General features: G+C 32.7%; 1 protein-coding gene across 1 annotated transcript; it reads right to left on the bottom strand.

Moving 5' to 3' along the window:
- Window positions 1-6,057: 6,057 nt before the first annotated feature.
- LOC132755793 (uncharacterized) lies at window positions 6,058-14,981 on the bottom strand. Its single transcript, XM_060746713.1, has 3 exons — window positions 11,886-14,981; window positions 8,158-8,273; window positions 6,058-6,667 (listed from the first exon to the last, which is right to left on the bottom strand). Exon 1 carries the CDS (start codon window positions 14,232-14,234, stop codon window positions 12,165-12,167), a length of 2,070 nt encoding a protein of 689 aa, XP_060602696.1. The 5' UTR covers window positions 14,235-14,981; the 3' UTR covers window positions 6,058-6,667; window positions 8,158-8,273; window positions 11,886-12,164.
- Between the last annotated feature and the right edge of the window lie 5,241 nt (window positions 14,982-20,222).

A 20,222-nucleotide genomic window follows, 5' to 3' on the forward strand; every position in this document is an offset into this window, starting at 1 on the left:
TGCTAAGCTATTCTCAGGATATGGATGGCGGGATATTCTCATCCGTGGTACAAATTAATAACACACACAAAAAAAAATAATGTTTATACATATTACAACCCGGGCTCAATTTTTTTTTAAATTTTATTTGTCCGTATGCAACGTATAAAATTAATAACTAAAATTAATTAAATTAATTACATATGCTTCGATTAGGCGAACTATGAAACAACTTTACCCTTTCAGTAACGCCCGTCGAATGAAAAACATTCTTAACATGTGTAATACATGTATACAAGATTCCCGCCTCACGAAAAACCCGTGCAATCTTCTTATATATATAGTATTACAGATGTAAAATGACAAAATGACATACGTTACAGAAATAAGAAGACAAAACGACATAAAGAAATATAAAGCTTTACCCGTCACATTACTTGGTTTGACCGATTGGGGATGTTACAAAGTAAAATACTATTTGAAGAAATTGCTTTTATTGATACAGGAAATGAATGTCTGCTACTTTTAAATTCGCATATTTCCTCATTGAATACATAAGAAACATAAAGGTATGAACGCCCTGATTAAGGTGGTATGGCAGTTTGTTTAGGTTCTTAAATCTATTTTATTTCACATTGCGGACAGCCCGTTAGTTTCTTAAATATTTGTTATTTCACATTGCGGACAGCCTGTTAAGGTTCTTAAATCTATGTTATTTCACATTGCTGCCAGTATGTTTAGGTTCTTAAATCTATGTTATTTCACATTGCGGACAGCATGTTATGGTTCTTATCTCTAGGCTCTTTCATAATGCAGGTTCTTATATCTGGGTCCTTTAATAATGCGGCTAGTTGTTTTGGTTTATAACATTATCGGCCAACTTGTTTTTTGTTGTTGTTTTTTGGTTATATTAAGGTTCATTTACAATGTTGCCAGCCTCATTTTGGATCTTATATCTAGGTACTTTTGTACAGCGGCCAGCTTGTTATGGTTTTCAAGTCTGCGATAATTCATAATGAGGCCAGGTTGTTTATTTTTTGTTTTCATTCTAGACAACATCAATGAAAAGGTTTCTATCCTTGTTGCTCTGGTCGATACTTTGCACCTTCATAATAAAACCACATTAATTATTGTTTTTCAACAATTTGCATCCGTACAATACGACCACTCCAACTTGTTTAGATTGTAAAGAAACTTGTCAAGGTTCAATCTTGTGTTTACTCTTATATTCCTGGACTAACCAGTACTGGTGTCACATAATAATTATTTCCCCAATAGGAAACAACATCCAGGATAACTGTATTATACAGCTTTCTTACAACTGATTTACGTACATATATATTTGTATATGATAACTAAAACCTCAATGTTGTTTTACAATTTCATTTTTATTAAATATATGAAGTATAATATATTATCTACATTTATGTATAGAACATTAATTTATGAAATATAAGATTACTGTAAACATATCATACTTGCAATCAGTACCGACAGTATGATTACTATAATATACATGTATATAACAAAATGTACTTTTACATATTCATCTCCCTTTACTAAATAATATGTAAAATAGTAATAAAGAAATATCTCAATTCTTATATTTCCTAAACCTTGTAAAAAGGTCAAATCTGTTGTAGATATCAGATTGATGAAAATAAGAAATAAAATGATAGCATTTCTGATGTATAATGGGTCTTTAACCAACAATTGATCAACTTTTAAAAACATCATTATAAATTTTCATCATTACATGTCAATATAAGTCTTCAAATAGTTTTACAACAGCCTCTCTTCTATTGCAAATAAGTTGCAATGACCTTGAATGCCATTTTGTCAGAAGGATAATATAATATTTCATGTTCAAACATCATACAGACTTAAAGGCCCATTATGCCTCAGAAATCTTTTCTTTTTTTTTTAAACTTTGTTTTTAGTATTTTTTTAGTTTAAAAAAAAATACTCATTTGTCATAAAATTGATCGAGCTGCTTTGTTGGCAATTGTAGTATATTATTATTTTGTATGCAAGCAAAACTACTACTTTTGTTTACATTTTGTTCACTTTAGGACATATAACTGCACATTCAGCGCTACTTTCCCCAGCTATTTTAAAAAATCTATCATGTTCTTAAAATCATTATTAAACACATGTTTGACATTTCTAAAGAATTGTATAACAAGATTGCATTTGAGAAAAATGCTATGCCACCGCATGGTTCAAATTTCATAGCTGTACATCAAAGGACAAGAAAGTAGGTCACATCATCAAAATCTAGGTCACCTGATATCAAAGTTCAATTTTACAACTAAAACTGTGCACATGGTCAAAATGTCATTGCTGCACATCAAAGGACAAGAAAGTAGGTCACTGTCCCCTTGGGCAAGGCATAATTTTGACCCAATGGTTTAATTCAAAACAATTTTGATACAGGTCCACCAAACAACATTTCATGTCAAATATCTAAGCTATACCTTTCTCCCATTCAGAAAACATTTGTTTTATTTTCTGTTTTTACTATGTGTACATATATAATGAGAATCACTGCCCCCGGGCAGGGCCAATTTTGACACCAGGGGAAAATTTTGAACAACTTTGGTAGAGGACCTATAAATGATATTATATATCAAACATCAAAGCTCTATGCCTTGTACCTTCAGACAAAAATATTTTTTATTTTTTCACTATATGTACATAATGAAAATCAATGACCCCCGGGGGGGAACCAATTTTGACCCCAGGGCTATAATTTGAACAATCTTGCCAGAGGTTCACTACACAATGTTTCATGCAAAATATCTTAACTCTAGCCTTTGTAAATTTAGAGAAGATGATTTTTTAAGTTTGTACTATATACATATAAGGAAAACCTATGGCCACCAGGGGGCGGGGCTAATTTTGACACAAGAGGCAAAATTTGAATAACTTTTGTAGAGTACCTTCAGATGATATAATTTAACAAATATAAAAGCTCTAAGCCTTGTACCTTCAGGCAATAAGATTTATTTATTTTTTACTATATGTATATATTGAAATCAATGACCCCAAGGGCGGGGGCAATTTTGACCCCAGGGCTATAATTTGAACAATCTTGCTAGAGGTTTACTACACAATGTTTCATGCAAAATATCTAACCTCTAGCATTTGTCAATTGCTGGAAGAATTTTTTTTGAAGTTTTTACTATAAGTTTTTACTATATACATATAAGGAAAACCAATGACCCCCAGGGCGGGGCCGATTTTGACCCCAGGGCTATAATTTGAACAATCTGGGTAGAGGTCTACCAGACAATGCCTTACGCAAAATATATAAGCTCTAGGCCTTTTGGGTCTTTACAAGAAGGTGTTTTAAGTTTTTTACTATATGTACATATAGTGAAAATCAATGACCCCGGGGCGGGGCCGATTTTGACCCAAGGGCTATAATTTGAACAATCTTAGTAAGGGTCTACCAGAAGATGCCTTATGCAAAATATCTAAGCTCTAGGCCTTTTGGGTTTTTACAAGAAGATATTTTAAGTTTTTACTATATGTACATAGTGAAAATCAATGACCCTCTGGGCGGGGCCAATTTTGACCCCAGGGCTATAATTTGAACAATCTTGTTAGAGGTCTACCAGACAATGCCTTATGCAAAATATCTAAACTCTAGGCCTTTTGGGTCTTTACAAGAAGATTTTTTAAATTTATTCTTATAATTCCTTTTGGTTGCCATGGCAACCAGATTTCTGCATGGAATGAAATTCTTTGAACAACTTTGGAAGCCCTTCACCCAAGGAACAATCCTGCCAAGTTTGGTTGAAATTGGACTAGTGGTTTTTCACAAGAAGATTTTTTAAGTTCACTATATAATCTATATAACACACACACAAACACACACACAAACACACACACAAACACACGCACACACACACAGGTGAATCGCTATATGCCACCGCATCGCAGATGCTGCGGTGGCATAAAAACAGATTTCTGAGGCATAATGTGCCTTTAAAGGTATGCTCTGCATGAAAATTTAGTATAAACTGTTACAAAGGTAAATAACTACAAAATTTTCACATATACATTGTACCTCAATCAGATATTTAGAACTACCAAATACGTTTCATGTAGATACATTCAATTGTGTATGAGTTGTGTCCCGGCAATAAATGAAATATGGACATTTACAAATCTTAATGGTAAATTCCACTAAGAAAACTTTATACATGTTTACAAAATCATAAAAGTAACAAGACAGCCATGATGACCCTAATGAACATATTGAATACATATACATAATACACAAATACTTATCTTTGTAAATTATACAAAATCATACTAAGAAAACTATATACATATATACACAGAAAAACATGTCTTAAAGTAACAAGAAGGCCATGATGACCCTAATTTGTCATATTTCACGTCATACTGTAGCATGACAATATCCCATCCTTCTGGATGTATCCTTATTGTGTTACCTGAATGTATGTTTATTACATAGGTAAGTAATATATATGTTGTTTTCTGATCACTGAATATAAATCATGTACATGCATACAAACATACTAGTTTGACAATGAGATACACAGTACCTCAAACACACAAAAAAAGTATTTAGATCTTATAGATAACTATAAACATCTGTATATACTTAACTGGAAAAAAAACAACATCAAATCTGACTAGAACATGGATAAGCAATACATTAATATACATTTATTATGTACAAATATACAGATCACCCTATAACTTTAGCATTACATCACTTAAGCACACATCTACTAAAAGTTTAAGATACTTTTTTCACCTCTCTTTATTAAACCAAGAATGCATTTGTATAGTTTTAAAAATTCCTTAAAGACTTGAAAGTTAATATGGTTTATTATATAAAAACTGTTCGCTATTATAGGCCGAAAGCATCGGATATATTAAATAATAGCCAATTTATCTAGGTCATATAACTTGTTGAGTCATCACAACTAATGTTATAATTTTTATCTTAAAATAGAATGGTCTGGAAACACGCTATGTAAATCCTTCTCGCCAAAATTTAAGATGTCTTGGTATAACTCAGTACAGTTTTCTATAAGCAAATTATGTAAGTGTTCAAGAAAAGGGCAACACTTAAATACAGGAGCAAACATGAAAATTCTGGCAACATGATGTGCTTTAAAAATCTTTAAACATGTGAAAGAAAGATAAATATTTTAGAAAATAATGTGATAAAGCCATGCATGATCTATTGAAAAACAGAATATTTGCGAACAAACGGCGCCATTTTGAAAATGCATCAAATTTAACATCAAATATTTGTAAATGACATTGTGAAATATTATAAAATCTTTACATATGATTAAATAGCATTTTTTCTTTGTAAAATAATTTTCTATATTGCAATTGAACAGTGCATAATTAAAAAAGTTTTTTTCAAATATAAGCAGTAGATTTTTGACCTTGACATGATTGAATGAAAAAAATCTCAATTCCCATTGCAAATCTATAGAATTGTTACTTTTTAAAGTAAAAACTGATACTGTAATATAGCCAAATTTAGTTTTCAGTTATCTTTTATCAATTTATCTTATAACTATATTTTGAACATTGATGCACTATGCCAGATCACAGTTTGTAGATTTCCTAATTTTATTTCATGAATATAATAAACTATTACTTTTCAAAGAAAAAAACTGATAATCGTGTAGCCAAAATTAGTTTTCAGTGATCTTTTATCTCTTTTTAATGTTGTTATATTGCAACTTTAAAAATTCCTTTCCCTTTTTGTAAGCGTAAAAAGTAGTAAATCAACAAACTTAAACTCATCAAAATTATTATGGTTCATATAATATAATGATTTTTTTTTCAAAGCTTTGTCATTGGGTTTAAGTGATATTTTCCCTTTTTTCACTCTAAAATAGGGGAAAACAACAAAATTTAAAATTTTAAATTAAAACCCAAAAAAAAAATTTTATTTTTTTACTTTCTTTAAAGTAAAATTGGTCCTAGAATGGAAGAATCTTAATACCTTAAATAAACTTTTTTTAAAATTCCCTGTAGTTAGAAAATTTCTTTGATATTTTAAAAGCAAACCACAAAAAAATTGTATGTGGGTGTTGTAGGTATGTGTTAGATCCGATACGGTATATAAATATATAACATATAATAAAGTTTTTTAGAACAAAATGTTATAATTCAACATATATTGTGCCCATACTAAATCATTTTAGAACTCAGGGTAAACTTTTCCAAAATCTATCAAAAATGCACATATCTTATTGTCTAATTGTGGTCTTGTTATCAACACTTATGGAAAATGTGCACATTGTAGACCAATCCACTTTAATTACAAATGTTTTTTACAAGTTTTATTTGTGTTTTCTAAAGGTATGAGAGTAGTTCAAGTTTTCAGAAGGATATTTTTAAATATTTGACAGCGGCCTTGGTAAGAACTTTCTTTACAGATGTAAATTCTCCTTGAAGAAAACAAGTTTAAGTACAAACGATGCAATACTTTGCTGGTCTGTCTTTGTTTCAGCAAGGAACTAGAAGATTGTACAAGGTATTGGTGATGCACTGTTTTTAAACAATTTTCTTTTGGATATGTTTCTGTAAAGCCAGGAACCAGGTGTTAAGTATAATTCATATTGGACTCTAGTAGAAGCATAATCATCATTGTCGTTGTAGATTTACTTGAGCTGATTTTCTGAAGAAAAAAAGTATAAAGAATAAATGTGAAAATCGAAATATAACAGTGTAGATTGCAGGATTTATTAAGTTTTATAATATATTTTATGTGTTTTATGATTCACACACAGTTAAGGTGAACCTAAGTAAATGCAAATCATAAAATTCCATACGCATAAGTAACTAAGTAGTTTATTTATTATAGTGGCATGTGTGAACATTTTTTATAAATCAAATTATATAACATATATAATACATCTAGCCCAATCGCCTATAAGTCTCCTTCATTTGTAAAAATAGTTGCAATAAAGTGATAGAAATATAATATATTGAAATTGCCCTTTATTATATGGATCATTATAAGTCCTCGAACTGACATATGAGTAGAACCACAGACCTTCTGTAAGCAAATTGAATTGAATAAAACATCTTCCACCGGACAGCTTATTTCAGAAATGACTTATTTAAGCATATTAGCTGGAATTTAAGTAGAATTACGGACCATCTGTAAGCAAACTGAATTGAATAATTTAGGCACAACCTGATATCACTGATAAGAGTTAGCCAACTTAATTGAATAATATAGGCATGAGCTGACAAGTTCAGAGGGGAACCTCGGGCTTTCCGTGAAGGAACTTAATTGAAAAATACACCTTCCCCAAGCCAGCTGAATTGAATTTTTTAAGCATAAGCTGGTAATTCCAAGTAGAACCACAAACCTCTGTAAGCCAAACTGAATTTAATCATTTAGGCAAGAGCTAACATCTTAGTTAAGAACCACAGCCTTCTGTCAGTAATATGAATTAAACTATTTGACAAAAGCTGATATTTGGTTTAGAGGCACGAGCTGATATACGAGTACAACCGACTAACCGGAGTACAGCTGGCCAACTGAGTAAAAATATGGGCATGCGATGACATCACAGTATAAACCTCAGGCCTGCTGAAAGCCATCTGGGCATAATAGCCGACATCTGAGTAGAACCAATGCCTGTTGTAAGCTAAATTAATTTAACTATTTGGCCTAAGCTGATATCCGAGTAGAACCACGGACCTTTCGTAAGATAACTATAGTAACAAACTTTGCTTAAGAGGTATTAAACTCAGATGGTATTGAAACTCGGCTTACAATACATGATAACCGCCGTATGAACACATCTGCGGATGTTTCTAAATTCCAAATTTTACTATATCATGTTTAAATGTTGAATTCTGCTTAAGCCGGTGCTAGGGGGCGTGGACGGTAACTTGCACTTTCCAGTACCGTCCATGAACAGGCTCAATCAAACCGAGCCTGCAACATTTTCAATTTTGCCGTGTTGGGCTTTCTTTAGGGATTCTCTATTATTTATTTTACAAACTTGGTGTAAAATTTTAATATTTTTCAACATTTCCCTAAAAATCATGTTCATGATTTGGCTGAATGAAGCAATTGTCCATTGATATTTTATTTCACTATTTTTATTGGTCATTATTGATCTGTCAATCATAAAAATAATTTAGACTTACCTTGCCAACAAAGGAACATGGTATTTTTATTGCTCAAAATAATCTGTAACTACACAAATCCATATTGTAAAATGTCACAAGAGATTCTGCATCACAACAATTTTGATCCATGGCCGCTGAAACGAGAAATAAGACACAAGATTAACGCATAATAAGTATCTTATTAATGAGGAAATTTTGCAGAACAATGTCTTATTCTAATCTAGTTAAATGTTTGTGAACAAGAGGGTCATGATGAACCTTATGTCGCTCACCTGATTATAAAGGCTCTAACTGACATGGAGCAATAAATTTTGTAATTTATGAATGAAAAGCAGATTCTTATCTTAAACTGATAATTATCGCAAAGATCATATTTGCATCTGAAATATTGTACTTTTAAGATAAAAGTCACCGTATGGCGGGACCTGTAACACTCAGCTTTTTCTCTCTTTTTTTTTGCTATGAAAATCAATGGTTGCTAAGTAAAGTCAAAATTTGTTAGGTTGCTATGAAAAATCAATGGTTGCTATGGAATGTCAATTGCTGCTATGAAAGTCACTTGTTGTTATGGAATGTTAATGGTTGCTTTTAAAAACCGTGGTTGCTATGGAAAGTAAATGGTTGTTATCTATGTCATTATTTGCTATAGAAGTTAAATTTGTTTTGTTTGTTTGGATTTTACGGCACGTCAACACATAAATGGCCATATCGTGCGAATATAGAAGTTAAAGGGACTCCACTGAGGTTTAAAAGCCTTAAAAACATAACATTTGAATTTCTTACATAAATCAGAAGGGTACTTTGAACAGACATATATGCAAAGATAGCAAAGAAATTTACTTGGAAATAAATTCAAAATCGTATTTTATGCTTTTCTTAGCCCGATTTGAGTGAGAATCATTTAAAGGCTATTCATTTCAGGTCATTTTTTACAATATGAATAATTATTCTGGTGAATGATCTTGAATTTTGCACAAAGATTTGTGGTCTAAACGTACATTAAATGGTACATTTATCTGGAAAAAATATTTCCAGACCAATCATGTCAAAAAAACCTCAGTGGAGTCCCTTTAATGGTTGCTAAGTATTAAAATAGCATTGATTGTTTGGAAAGGTTAATTAACATTTAGAATCTAAGGAAAATCCATGACTATTTGGGTGCACAGAAGCTTGGGGGTCAGATCCTTAGCCCCCAACGTGATACACCCCTGTAAACAATCTATCAAAAATATTTTATTATTTAAACACAAATGGGACATCTGCTTCAACGATACAACTGGTTTTCAAACAATTTTTACATATCTGAAAAAATTACCTATTACCATCAAGTCTCAATAAAGTAAATTTATTGAGTTGGGTGGGGCCAATATCGACCATGCAGTGATTCTATACATTTGTAATTTGAACTTGCTAGAATTCACAAGACAATAGTTTATACGAATAGTTCAGATGGTTTTATAGAAGTTGATCATTTTCGTCTTAACTATAAAAATGCATATGTATTATAAAAGTTATAATACCCTGGGGGCTGGTTCATTTGAGACCTTCGGGACTACAATTTGAAACAAGAGCACCGCTAGGCGTAGCATTATAATTTATGCCCGAAAGTGTTTTTTTTTTTTTTTTAGTAAGGATGAAGCATTTGTAAGAATTATTACATAAATTAAATAAAGTATTACCTCCTTCAAATAGCAATCCTCCTATAAAGTTTAAATATTGTAGGCCAAATGGAACATAAGTTATGCTCTAGAAACTGTTTTGAGGTAATATAGAAATTGAGTTATGTTCTGGAAACTGTTTTCAGTTTTAAAGTAATAGTGACCTTGACCTTGTGACCCCAAAATCAATAGGGGTCTTCTACCCAATATGGACAATCATCCTGTGAAGATTAAATATTGTGGGCCAAATAGACCTTAAGTCATGCTCCAGAAACTGTTTTCAGTTTTAAAGTAATGACCTTGACCTTTGACCTTGTGACCCCAAAATAATTAGGGGTCTTCTACCCAATATGGACAATCATCCTATGAAGTTTGAATATTGTGGGCCCCATGGAACATAAGTTATGCTCCGGAAACTGTTTTCAGTTTTAAAGTTATAATGACCTTGACCTTTGACCTTGTGATCCCAAAATCAATCAGGGTCTTCTACCCAATATGGACAATCATCCTATGAAGTTTGAACACTGTGGGCCAAACGGAACTTAAGTTATGCTCCAGAAACTGTTTTCAGTTTTAAGGCGATAGTGACCTTGACCTTTGACCTTTTGACCCCAAATTAATTAGGGGTCTTCTACCCAATATGGACAACCATCCTATGAAGTTTGAATATTGTGGGCCATATGGAACTTAAGTTATGCTCCGGAAACCAAATTACTAACGGACGGACGTACCAACTTTTGATATTTATGAGGCAAATCAGCTCATAAACAACGTCCATAAGCAAAATTAGCTCATAAAAACAAAAAAATAGCTCTTAATTTGAATTTTATGAGTTTTTGTTCTTTATTTAACTACGGAATGAAGCTCATAAATATCAAATGTTTGCTCAGACAGACGGACGGATAGACAGACAGACGGACGCCATGGGGTATAACATAATATGCCTGAAATTCTTTCGGGCATATAAAAACTTAATAGTGGTCCACAAAACTAAATTTCATTCAGAATATCTATTAGCTAAATAGCCTTTATGATTTTAGAGAATTATTTTTATTTGGTTTTAATACATACAAATAAAGACAATCTATCTCCCCTGGCAAACTAGGGAAATTTTGCACCCCCCCCCCCCCCCAAGCTATAATTTATTTATAATAAACTTGTTTGAGGAGCACTGGACAATGTTTCATGTAAAACACCTAAACTTCAAGGCCCTTAAGATTTTTAAAGTTTTATGCGTAAATCAAAAATCCATGACCCCCCCCCCCCGTCTTTTATAAAAATTTAACAAACTTGATTGATTCTTGACAAATATTTAAGATTAAACCTTCATTGTATAAGGGAACAATATCTAAAATTTTACCAATATACATTTAAGAAATATTTAAGACCCCCCCTCCCATGTGCAAACAATTTGACCCAAGGACTTTAATAATTTAAACATATTTCGTACAGGTAAACTAAAGACAATGTCTTATGCAAAATACCTTAGCTTAAGTATTCAATTTTATTGAGTAAGAAAAGATGACTTTTTAATTATGAAAAAATTATCCCCCCCCCAACCAGGCTGGGTCAGTTTAGACCCTAGGGCTAACTATATGGTTTAAAGGAAACTGGTTGACAGGTCAGCATCTAATGTTATTAAAAGGAGACGCTTAATTAATCAATAATTAAAAGAGTCTGGGCATTTAACGTTACAAAAAGATAAAAATCTAACGAGAACAATTTAATCTTTCCGAAAATAAGAAAAAAAAGAACAATCTTATTTTTTAAATTAATAAAATGTATAGGAGATAACAGAGAGTTAATTAATAACCTGTGTTCACCTATGTATATATATATAGCCTATGTTTAAAAAATACTTTATTTTGATAAAATAATATCGATTTTGGGAAAAAAATCACGGTAGATCCTAAATATTAATTAAAAAGTTGATTTATTTAAATCAAATATATTTTCAAGTAAAAGTTAATATAAGAGTATTGTTCACTGTTAATAATCCATTTCAGTTCTTACATACTGTATGCATCTAAAACAAAAAAAAACAACAAAAAAACAAAACAAAACAAAAATCTATATAAAATCACTTACCTGTCAAATATTGCCATATCTTAATCCAACTTTTATATCCATTGAATTCCGTAAAAACTTCCTTGAATTATTTCTATTAATAATTATATGTATTTATTTATAAACAAGTGTCACTTAAATTATTAATTGAAAACGAAAGTACATGTACATGTATGTCCTAGCTAATCAAAGTTTGAAGATCCGCCATTTTGTTTCTAAGTGTCCATCTATATATTGTTTTGTTTATTTAAAATCATTGAAATAATATAATTAGGTTTATTTCACAATGTTTTTCCGTGTCTATCCTTTGCTTGGTTTTATTGTTTTGAACTCAAATAAATGCTCTTCATCTTCTTCTTGTATCACATGAAAAGTTTGTGATCTCCGAATATTTTCTCTAACACGGTCATATTCTGTTTCCGGTTTAATGTCTGTCATCTCTACTGTAACTGACTGCGGCAGATTTTCTAGCACGATAATAAAGTTCTGTAAACTTCCTGCAGACATTTTTATATCCTCCAAATCCACACGTTCAATATTCAACATGTCACGTGACAGTAACAATGAACTTTCATCTAGATTGATACTCCACAACGTAACATTAACTAATGACGGTGTTGATATATTTAATTGTAGCCTCCCAGGTAACGTCGACAAGTCTAACTTTGATAGAGTTGAATGTTGAGACAAGTCCAAGTTCCATCTCTTACAATCATGGCGGCCATGTTCTTTACAGACTAACATATACAAAGTTAACTCTTTCATTGATTTTTGACCGGAGATAAAATTGAAAATTGTTTCCAGTATTTTGTGAGATAACGTGAAGCCGCCAATATTTAAGTATTGTAAGTTTTGACATCGCGCCATGTTTTCATTTAGATTTTCTTCATCATTTGTCCATGTTCCACCAAACAAAGTAACGTACTGTAAACTGGGAAACAATATCCGACTTATTTTAGCCTCCTTCTCCCTGTCACCATAATAGAGAAGTTTCTGTATATGACTGAGATCTGTGAGAGAGAATAAATCTATAATTTCACGTAAACTGCTGGAAGTATCTCTGATGTCTATATAAAGTGATTTTATGTTGGTTTTATTTTGTTTTAATAAACGTTGTAACTGCGCATTGAGCACCTCCGTGTCCCCGTCAATGAAGAAATCTTGTAAACATAATTGAATATTTTCACGTTCAGGCATTTCTTGTAAACACGACATGAACATTTTCTGTATGTTATACAATGAGTCACTGTAATGTATCCTAGTTCTATAGTCGCGTGTTTTCTCGTCTTCATTTATCACAGACATCAAATCATTTGATATTGCACACATCAGGTCAGCATTCATTTTACTTATAAATTCACAAATTTTTGACATGTCCAGAATGTCTTGAACATTTCTACATTTTTCTACAACAATTTTCTGAGCGTCACTTTGAGAACTTATAAATATGGCGGCAAAGAATTCTTGCACTGTTTTGTGAGAAAACGATACTTTACTAAACTTTTTTCTCGCTGTTTTAGATGTACTTTCTGACAACATTCCTGAGTGAAGGGTGAATTCCATCATGTCTTGTGTGAGATATTTTCTAGCAATTGATCCATCAAATACCAGCGTGTTTTCTTTTGTTTCATTGAATAATGTATAATAAGCTAATTTCCCTATATGCATCAGGAGTGAGTAGTATTTCGTACAGTTATCATATTCAGCAAAGCATTCTGGGATGTCACTGGAAGAAAGTTCCGGCGATTGTTGAAGCTCCCCGTGGATCTGAATCGTTCTCGATAAAAGAAGTTCGACTATATTTATATAAAGATCACATTTTGAATCTCCTATTTGAACACCCTCGCACCATAAACAGGTTGTATATATTAAAAGTAGAGGCACAAAGGCAAGCTCGTCGTTTTCTCCCTTATTGATTGTTTCCATGAACTGTGTGACGTCACTATCTAATGCATCTTTATTCAGGTGAGACTTCCATCTTTGTATTATTCTCCTTGTAAGTGTATCTGCCGAGTCTTTACTTAGTTTTGTAAGTTCTACTTTTTTACCCATTTCCCAGGAGTTAAGGTTCATAACTCCTAATTTCCATGGTCGCGTGGTGGTCAGTATTGTACACTTCTTTTGGTCATTCCTGTGGGGGATCGATCGGGGCGATCTGTAACATTTCTTGTCGGGGTGACTCCATTCATCTAGTCCATCAAGTATAATTAGACATTTCTCATTCTTCAAAATTTTAAGCAAGATATCTTTGGAAAGCGTTTCTTCTAGACCCAAATTTGAAACAATCTTTTCAAATATGAGCTCATCTATAGAACACAAATCGTCCGAATCTCGCAATAAGACAAGGAATAAGTAATCAAATTCTTTCATACAGTCTATATCATCTTTTGACAAAAGTTCATTTAAGTCTTTATCCGGGCAATGAGCTTGACACCACACATTAGCTAGATACTTTGAAAATGCAGTTTTTCCGAGACCAGCATCAGCGAGTACATATATTTCTCGATTTTCCGTTTTGTCAAATTTGAATATCTCCGATAACGATTTGACTGTTATTTTGTCATCATTTCTCGTCGATGTTGAGAGTATTGAGCTCAGTTCCGGTCTGATATAGAAAGAAGCCAACGGTGTGTCTTTCTCTTCAAAAAGAGGCGACAGGAATATTTTACTGTGTCTTGTTTTGTAGAATTCAAAGAGACCATCTTTAACTTCTGAAATATATAATAAAAACACACGTATAAATACTAATGAAATTGAAATTAATTCAAAGAACAGATGATAAATGAAAACTGTATAAATATTTTAAGGTACTTATTTGTTACGAAATAAAAATCCTCAATGAGTGTATAAATTTAAGCTTTGCATCAATGTACTTATTGAAATGACCAAGCAATTCTAATCATTACAAATATTTTAACCAAATTTAGACTCATAATAGACTGTCAATTTACAATCTGGAGATAGAAAAAGGAAGGCACGATAATATTCCAAGAGAAAAAGAAAATGTCGAAATTGTCCACTAAATTTGTTTCTACAACATAATATGAGCCGTGTTATGACAAAACCAACATAATGGGTTTGCGACCAGCATGGATCCAGACCAGCCTGCGCATCTGCACAGTCTGATCAGGAACCACGCTGTTTGCTATCAGTTTATCTACTTGTAATAGGGTTTGTAAGCGAACAGCATGGGTCCTGATCAGACTGCGCGTAAGCGCAGGCTGGTCTGGATTCATGCTGGTCGCAAACCCAAAATGTTGGTTTTGTTGTGACGCGGCTCAATTTTAATTTCTCATTAATATGCAATAGATAGATGTTTTTTAAACCACATTTTGTAGATGGACTGCAATGTAGAAATTCGAAACACTAATGACAATGACAAATATCAAAACAAATAAAAATCTACTTGTTACAAACAATGTCACGGATTTGAACCGTTTTTCAATTAAACAATATTGGCGCAACATGCTAATTAAAACATTTGTGACTATCAGTAATATAATTATTTTTCTTTTAAATAAATAGAAAAAAGTCAAAATATGTTTCATTTCGTTTAAAGATATAATCTACCAGTGCTGACTTTGTACCAAGAAAGTGCTGTTCATATTCATTTAAGTGACAGAACTTATAAATCGAAAATTTTGTTCTGGTCAATCTTTTAAGTGAATTGGGCAATAGTCTTTATAAAGCCCTTAGCACTAAGTTCAAATGCAATAATGTCTACAATTTCATTTTGAACAATTTTACACTTAGTACCGAATAAATTTATATAAATTTATAAAGATGATTTGAGCTGCGTCATGACAAAACCAACGTAATGCGTTTGCGACCAACATGGATACAGACCAGCCTGCGCATCCGCGCAGTGTGTGATCAGGATCCATTCTGTTCGCTTATCAACCCTATTACAAGTAGCGAAACTGATAGCGAACAACATGGATCCTGATTAGACTGCGCGGATGCGCAGGCTGGTCAGGATCCATGCTGGTCGCAAACCCACTATGTTGGTTTTGTCATGACACGGCTCATTTGTTTTATATAACATGATAACAGTGTATTTATTCTCAACGATATTCTACATAAAGAGGACAATCACAGATTGAGTCGCTCACCTGAAAACCATTGCAATGTTTATACAAATTCCAAAATTTAGTTTGATTTATAATGAATGGACATACGTAGCAACTTCGATCAAATGGATAAGATTTGAACAATCACGACTTGTGACAATAAAGCCAAAAATAAAAATATGTACTTTCTATACTAAAAAAAAATTGTAATAATTTATACACTTAACAATTGACGTACACTTTGAATGGATCAAGTTGGTTTATTATGAAACACTTAATAACTTTGTTTGTCAAACATTAATCAAATGTTACGCACCTTTATATACATGTATAACAAATCAGTGGAGGAAAATAAATTATTGAATTCTCTTTTTCATGTCTTCATATCACTGCTGCATGTACACAGCCACAGGGGGCCCACACAGTGTTTGGATGGTATATACTGCTTGATAGTGACCTTAAAATGAGATTTTAGTCATAACCTTATAATATGTATATAAATATGGACAAGGGGCATTACTCGCTAAATAGAGCATTTTCGATCACCCTCAAATTCATGCGAGATTTTCCACTAATTAAATAAAAAAATTCCAAAAACTATAATGCGTTACATAGCTAATATAATCCACAATTGATAAACACTAACTCTATTCTGATTCCCTTAGCCCATTTTAAGAAATTTATTCAAAACCGTTCACTTCTGTCACAAAATTGCTTAGTCGTACGAGATGTCGCAACACCAAATTCCACGGGTAAAATATCAATTTTAAAAGGGGTAGGTACAAATAAACGCATGCAAACAATAACACAACATTAATTCTATTACCTACCTGCGCAAATAGTCGTGAAGCGCTCTATATTCGTCTTTTTCGAACGAAATCTTCAAATCAGTGCAGAAATCTGCTTCGGCGAATACATGTTGGAAATTCTGGTCATGGTGTATGGAAACCTTTCATTGGTTGTCGTTATAAACTAAGTTCCTACCGAACCAATGAAAGGTCTCGATACACCGGCTGGTCACGTGACCGGGGTTTCCCCAAGATGTCTACGTCGAAGCAGATTTCTGCTCTGATTTGAAGATTTCGTTCGAAACAGAATATAGAGCGCTTCACGACTATTTGCGCAGGTAGGTAATAGAAACTATGTTGTTTTATTGTTTGCATGCGTTTATTTGTACCTACCCCTTTTAAAATTGATATTTTACCCGTGGAATTTGGTGTTGCGACATCTCGTACGACTAAGCAATTTTGTGACAGAAGTGGACGGTTTTGAATAAATTTCTTAAAATGGGCTAAGGGAATCAGAATAGAGTTAGTGTTTATCAATTGTGGATTATATTAGCTATGCAACGCAGTATAGTTTTTGGAATTTTTTTATTTAATTAGTGGAAAAATCTCGCATGAATTTGAGGGTGATCGAAAATTCTCTATTTAGCGAGTAATGCCCCTTGTCTATATTTATATACATATTATAAGGTTATGACTAAAATCTCATTTTAAGGTCACTATCAAGCAGTATATACCATCCAAACACTGTGTGGGCCCCCTGTGTACACAGCAGTGAAAGGTAATTTAAAGGATAGAAAATAATACTGACAATGTCACAGGGGGCCCACACAGTGTTTGTATGGTATATACTGCTTGATAGTGACCTTAAAATGAGATTTTAGTCATAACCTTATAATATGTATATAAATATGGACAAGGGGCATTACTCAGTAAATAGAGAATTTTCGATCACCCACATGTGCGATTTTCCTCTAATTAAATCAAACATTTCCACAAACTAAACTGTGTTGCATAGCTTATTCAATCCTCAATTGAGAAACACTAACTCTATTCTGATTCCCTTAGCCCACTTTCAGAAACTTAATTCAAACTGATAACTTCTGTCATAAAATTGCTTATGAGGTGTTGCAAGACCAAAGTCTACGGGTAAAATATTAATTTTGAAAGGGGAAGGACAAATAAACGCATGCAAACTATAACACAACATAGTTTCTATTACCTACCTGCGCAAATAGTCGTGAAGCGCTCTATATTCTGTTTCGAACGAAATCTTCAAATCAGAGCAGAAATCTGCTTCGACGTAGACATCTTGGGGAAACCCCGGTCACGTGACCAGCCGGTGTATCGAGACCTTTCATTGGTTCGGTAGGAACTTAGTTTATAACGACAACCAATGAAAGGTTTCCATACACCATGACCAGAATTCCCAACATGTATTCGCCGAAGCAGATTTCTGCACTGATTTGAAGATTTCGTTCGAAAAAGACGAATATAGAGCGCTTCACGACTATTTGCGCAGGTAGGTAATAGAATTAATGTTGTGTTATTGTTTGCATGCGTTTATTTGTACCTACCCCTTTTAAAATTGATATTTTACCCGTGGAATTTGGTGTTGCGACATCTCGTACGACTAAGCAATTTTGTGACAGAAGTGAACGGTTTTGAATAAATTTCTTAAAATGGGCTAAGGGAATCAGAATAGAGGTAGTGTTTATCAATTGTGGATTATATTAGCTATGCAACGCAGTATAGTTTTTGGATTTTTTTTATTTAATTAGTGGAAAATCTCGCATGAATTTGAGGGTGATCGAAAATTCTCTATTTAGCGAGTAATGCCCCTTGTCTATATTTATATACATATTATAAGGTTATGACTAAAATCTCATTTTAAGGTCACTATCAAGCAGTATATACCATCCAAACACTGTGTGGGCCCCCTGTGGACAATGTTTTAGTGTACGATTTAATACACAGACACTTGGGAGTCAGACCCAGATTTAAGGGGTCCCGATCTGTCCCCACGAGTGTCTGTCTATGATGATATCAATGGTCAATGTCTCACTCTATGGGAATAGTGTATTTTAGGGCTAACATTTGGGCAAAATGCGACACAATTTCCCTGCTTAAGGAATATATTTTCTTGCTATTTCTTTAAAGGTACTCCACTGAGGTACGGCCGAATGTCACAAAAAATGTAAAATTTCACGAACCGATATTTTTTGTTACCTGCGAGTTAGGGACATTCAAACAGAATCAGTGATACATTGATATGTGTTCTTTGGATTGGCAAGTCGTTTGAAATACATATTTTCTCCAATTTTGTGGGAAAAGCGTTTAAACACCTTTCAGTTTGCAAATCTGAATAAAAACAACGGTCACGTGATGATTCTCGGGATGACTAAAAAGCGAAACGGAGAATTTTTTTGTGTATCGGCAGCAACGAAAGTGCGAAACCGGAATATACCAACAATCCATAAATTTAAAAGCAAATAATGGGTTTGTTTGTTAAATTTCTTGTTGTTCACATATGTTCTTGTGAGAAAAATCTTTCAAAAGCAATTTCAATATATTTAAAGCATTACATTGTTTGTAATCATGTTTTTTTCTCCATTACAATGATGAATTTAGCTAAACGTACAGTACGGAGTTCGAAACTGACATACACAAATTTTACAAATATTCTATGTTAATTTGAGAGCTTTCGTGTAATTATTAAATATTATGTATTAACTTTGTAATGGTTAAAATATCATGATATCTAGGCTAAGAAAATTTACTTTGTCAATCAGTGTAATGGGTCCTATTTCAAAGGTCACTTTGGTTTATCTGACAACCGTTCAGGAAAAAAAACTTCGTAATACCTTTTATACAACGAACATGAATTTGAGTATTGTAAGCATAAAAAATCAGACGCACACACAGAATGTTATTCCAGAATTTTCTCTTTAACTCTGATCAAAGCACTGAAAGCACTGGCTAAATAGAGAATGAATCCGGCCTCATTATAGGACATTTAGGCTTCAACTTTATTAGATAATATTTCTAATACATGTCTAGTGCACATAATTAAAATTCTTTAAGAAAAAACCGATCTCCTTTGCTAGATAGATCTGAAATTTAATATTTATCATTTTACATACATACTTGCATATTTATCCGCATTGGATGTAAACTTTGTTGATGAAAAGATTACTATGTTTTTGATCTAGACATTCAAAACTATAGGTAATTGATACCTGTTTCATGCACATGGTAAACATTATCAAGAAGGTCGGAAAAGAGTTACAATCTGGCTCTATTAATATTATTATTATCATTATTGATTTAGCAGATATCCTGATAAATTGTTCCTTATTGGAAGGCCTCCGTACTAGTGATGGGGTCAATTGAGCTGTGCTTTAATGTTACCAATATATTGAAAGCTTCCCGGTGGAAAAGAAATTGAGAGCGTTATAAGAGTAAAAAAGGAAAAACTGGAATAAAGACAATCAAGGCGACGG

The sequence above is a fragment of the Ruditapes philippinarum genome, unplaced genomic scaffold (assembly GCF_026571515.1).
Source record: "Ruditapes philippinarum isolate M1 unplaced genomic scaffold, ASM2657151v2 ctg12895_1_1_1_1, whole genome shotgun sequence".
Classification (NCBI taxonomy): Eukaryota; Metazoa; Mollusca; class Bivalvia; order Venerida; family Veneridae; genus Ruditapes; species Ruditapes philippinarum.